This window comes from Schistosoma mansoni, chromosome 2 (assembly GCF_000237925.1).
Source record: "Schistosoma mansoni strain Puerto Rico chromosome 2, complete genome".
Lineage (NCBI taxonomy): Eukaryota > Metazoa > Platyhelminthes > Trematoda > Strigeidida > Schistosomatidae > Schistosoma > Schistosoma mansoni.
In genome coordinates, this window is record NC_031496.1 from 16,543,723 (window position 1) to 16,546,918 (window position 3,196).

The following is a 3,196-nucleotide window of genomic DNA, read 5'->3' on the forward strand; positions in this document are numbered from 1 at the left end:
TTATACCTCAAAAACAATTACTGACATGATTGATATAGGTGATCAGTTTAAAACTGTAATTGACCATGTTATGAATTTTTAAAAAATGGCCGTCTCCAATTTGTTGTAATTTTATATCCTGCTTTTTATTACGTGATTTAACCACCAATCGGAATACGAATTGTCCAATCTTAGCACTGTGCCAAACCAATGACATTCGACCGGTATGAGCAGCCTAGCGTCTTTATTGGTCCTTTGCCCACCTAGGCCTTCCAATTGGGTTCAGAACACCAATAACAGCTTGTTATGCGAATAATAGGCCTTCCAATTGGGTTCAGAACACCAATAACAGCTTGTTATGCGAATAATTTATTTCAAGAATACTCGGTTTTTATACCAGACAGACCACATCACACCATAAAATAGAAAATAATATTTGTACAAGATCAAGCCAAATATGGCTGTGGGAGACAGTAATCAATAAACTGAGTATAATTTAGGAACAGTAAATCGTATAATAATAATTTATAAGCGAAAAGGAATATATATGGAATAATGGTCAGTTAATAGATCACGGAAGTTAGCTGTACTTATGTTTTTGCTAGGATATAACAGACCAGTTGAACAAACTGTTACTATTTTAGAATTCATGCATCGTGATAAACCTTAGACCACTAAAATTATCTGACAAAATATTTGGCATCGATCAAAACTGTTCATAGCTCACTTCCAAGTTTAACAAGTAATATAATTTATGCATTTTATCATGTTAGGAATGCTAATAGGAAACTCGGTGATTTAAACTGTGTCATTTAATGATTTGTCACTGAGCATTCTCGTATGGGGCGAAAATACGTACTACTTTTACTCGATTACTAACAAAACACTTCTGATTGAGAGCACAATTATGTCATGAGAATTCATATTCAAAATCTATTATCAGTTTTATATCCCAGTGTAATGAAACATAACACCATCCAAAACATACTATTGTAATGAAAGTGAAAGCAGGTGGGGACAGCTATTGTACAGAATGTCTTGGTAAAATATGAGAACCATACATTGAATACTTCATTTGCAAATTTCCATCACTTATTCTTTACATTCTGTATGATTCTTTCTATTCATAATTCCTTTTTATTTCCATTTCCATTCTCTTCAACTTGATCTTCTTAGCTTTCTGCTGCCAGGTTTTACACTTTTGATTGGCGTTACATACTACTTATGTTGACAGACATAAGTAGCATACACCACACCATATACAAATAAGATCATAGTATAACAATACGAATTAAAAATTTTCATAGAATATTTAAAAATAAAGAGTATTAGAGAATGATCGTTTTTCACAACTTCTTCATCATCGGGCTCTACAGTTTAAAATACGAATGAAGAATGTTTTCCATCAATCCATAAGTTAGTACAATCAAATATTGGTTATGTAAGCATCGTATATACAACCGTAACATTATTTTATCCTTGAAATCATCATTTGTAATAATATTGTAAAACTTTCAAAGTTACATGTACTAAGTCAGTTGAATTGATTGAGTTGAGGATAATAATTAGCACTACTCATTGAATTTGTTTTAAGTAAAATGTTTTTTATAATCGTTTTTTAAATTAATCAACAGCAGTCATTCAGAGTCATACACAGGAACAAAGTTAAAACTATAAGAATTTCTCAAGTGTATTATGGCATTTAAGCTAGTATGCTGCAATCTAATAGTTTATATTTCCCAGGTTTATATCACAGACTAATCTTAATAAGACGGCCATTAAAAACCAAAAACCATTGGATAGCTGCTTCACACCAATGTGGTACTACTCAGTAGTGCATGTCCAAGATACCAGCGGAAATCGAACCTAGGACCTTCAGGCCTCACAAGGAGCTAGCATCCAATGTTTTGCATGTCTAACTTCAATCAATCAGTGAATTATGACCCAGCGGTTTGCAGGTTAAGCGCTCTCTGTGAGATCTGTAAGTGCTAGATTCGATTCTTGGTGGGTGGGCATCTCTGAGGAGTCCCATAATAGGACGAAACAACTGCCTACTGGCCTTAGATCAGGTAGTATCTTTTTATATGTAAATTGAGCATAGTGTAAAAAGTTAGTAACAAAATAAATGATGTCTTTATGATATCCCAAGGAGTAGAAGTTTCTACTCATTGAGATATTAAAGGAGTTCCTGTTATTTGTACATTTTATTATTATTATTGTTGATGTTTTTATATGAAAAACCTAAAGTGACGAGTGATCTGAGTAACCAATGAAAATGTTATGCCATCTTATTGGTGAATAAATACACAAATTGTATTTTTACTTCCATTAATAATCGATCACATACAAAAAAAGGAGCAAATGACAATAGATAAAATACACTGTTATTAAGGTTGTATGCGTGTATTTGTTTATTTATTTATTTATGTATGGTGTGTCTAGTACAAAGCAGAATATTAAACTAATTGCACTTTACATGTGCACACTGACACATTTGTATGCACATTGTGTGTGTAGGCGGACAAAACATAAATTTGGCTAGTTATGAGTTTAATGCCTAACGATTATATTTCTATTGAAAATTGTACGTATTATTCATTTATTGGATAACAAATCATTTTGAGTTTGTTTTTTCGTAATGATGACACATATTAGAAATATGATGAATCAGTATTGAATTCTATATCACTGATACTCTTCTTTTTTTGTATTATCTCAAATAGAAACAATGTCATTATAAAATAAATGAATGAATAGTTATCATTTACACCATTGATATGTTGTTAAGAAATGTTTCCTGTCATATTATTATATAACAGTTAATATTGTCATTAAAAGTATTATGAAGGTTAATTTAAAATATCATATTTACAATCGTTTTTGTTCAATAGTTCAATAGATCCATTTCATTTACATCCGAAAATTCAAAAAGTGATTTCACAAAATTGTAAAAAAATAAAGTTTGTAAAAAAAAATAAAGAAAAGAAAAATAAACTAAAAGATAATTTATATCATAAATTATTAAATTCATATTGAAATTTCAAATAATAAAAACCAAAAAAAGAAATGAAAGTTGAATTCGTTTTACCTTCAGCTCTTCAATATGGTGATTGTATTGAAGTGAATGGAAAAGCTGGTAATAACAAGTAAGTAGTATATTTGTATATATATGCATTTGAAATAAATATTTGGTTTTCTGTAGCGTCACGAATGCATT

At 30.4% G+C, this 3,196-nt stretch overlaps 1 protein-coding gene across 1 annotated transcript; it reads right to left on the reverse strand.

Moving 5' to 3' along the window:
* Positions 1-1,938: 1,938 nt before the first annotated feature.
* On the reverse strand, positions 1,939-2,148 carry Smp_201790 (uncharacterized protein; the record flags this gene model as incomplete). The annotated part of the gene is made up of 1 exon (XM_018795872.1): positions 1,939-2,148. One exon carries the CDS (start codon positions 2,146-2,148, stop codon positions 1,939-1,941), a length of 210 nt encoding a protein of 69 aa, XP_018650141.1.
* Between the last annotated feature and the right edge of the window lie 1,048 nt (positions 2,149-3,196).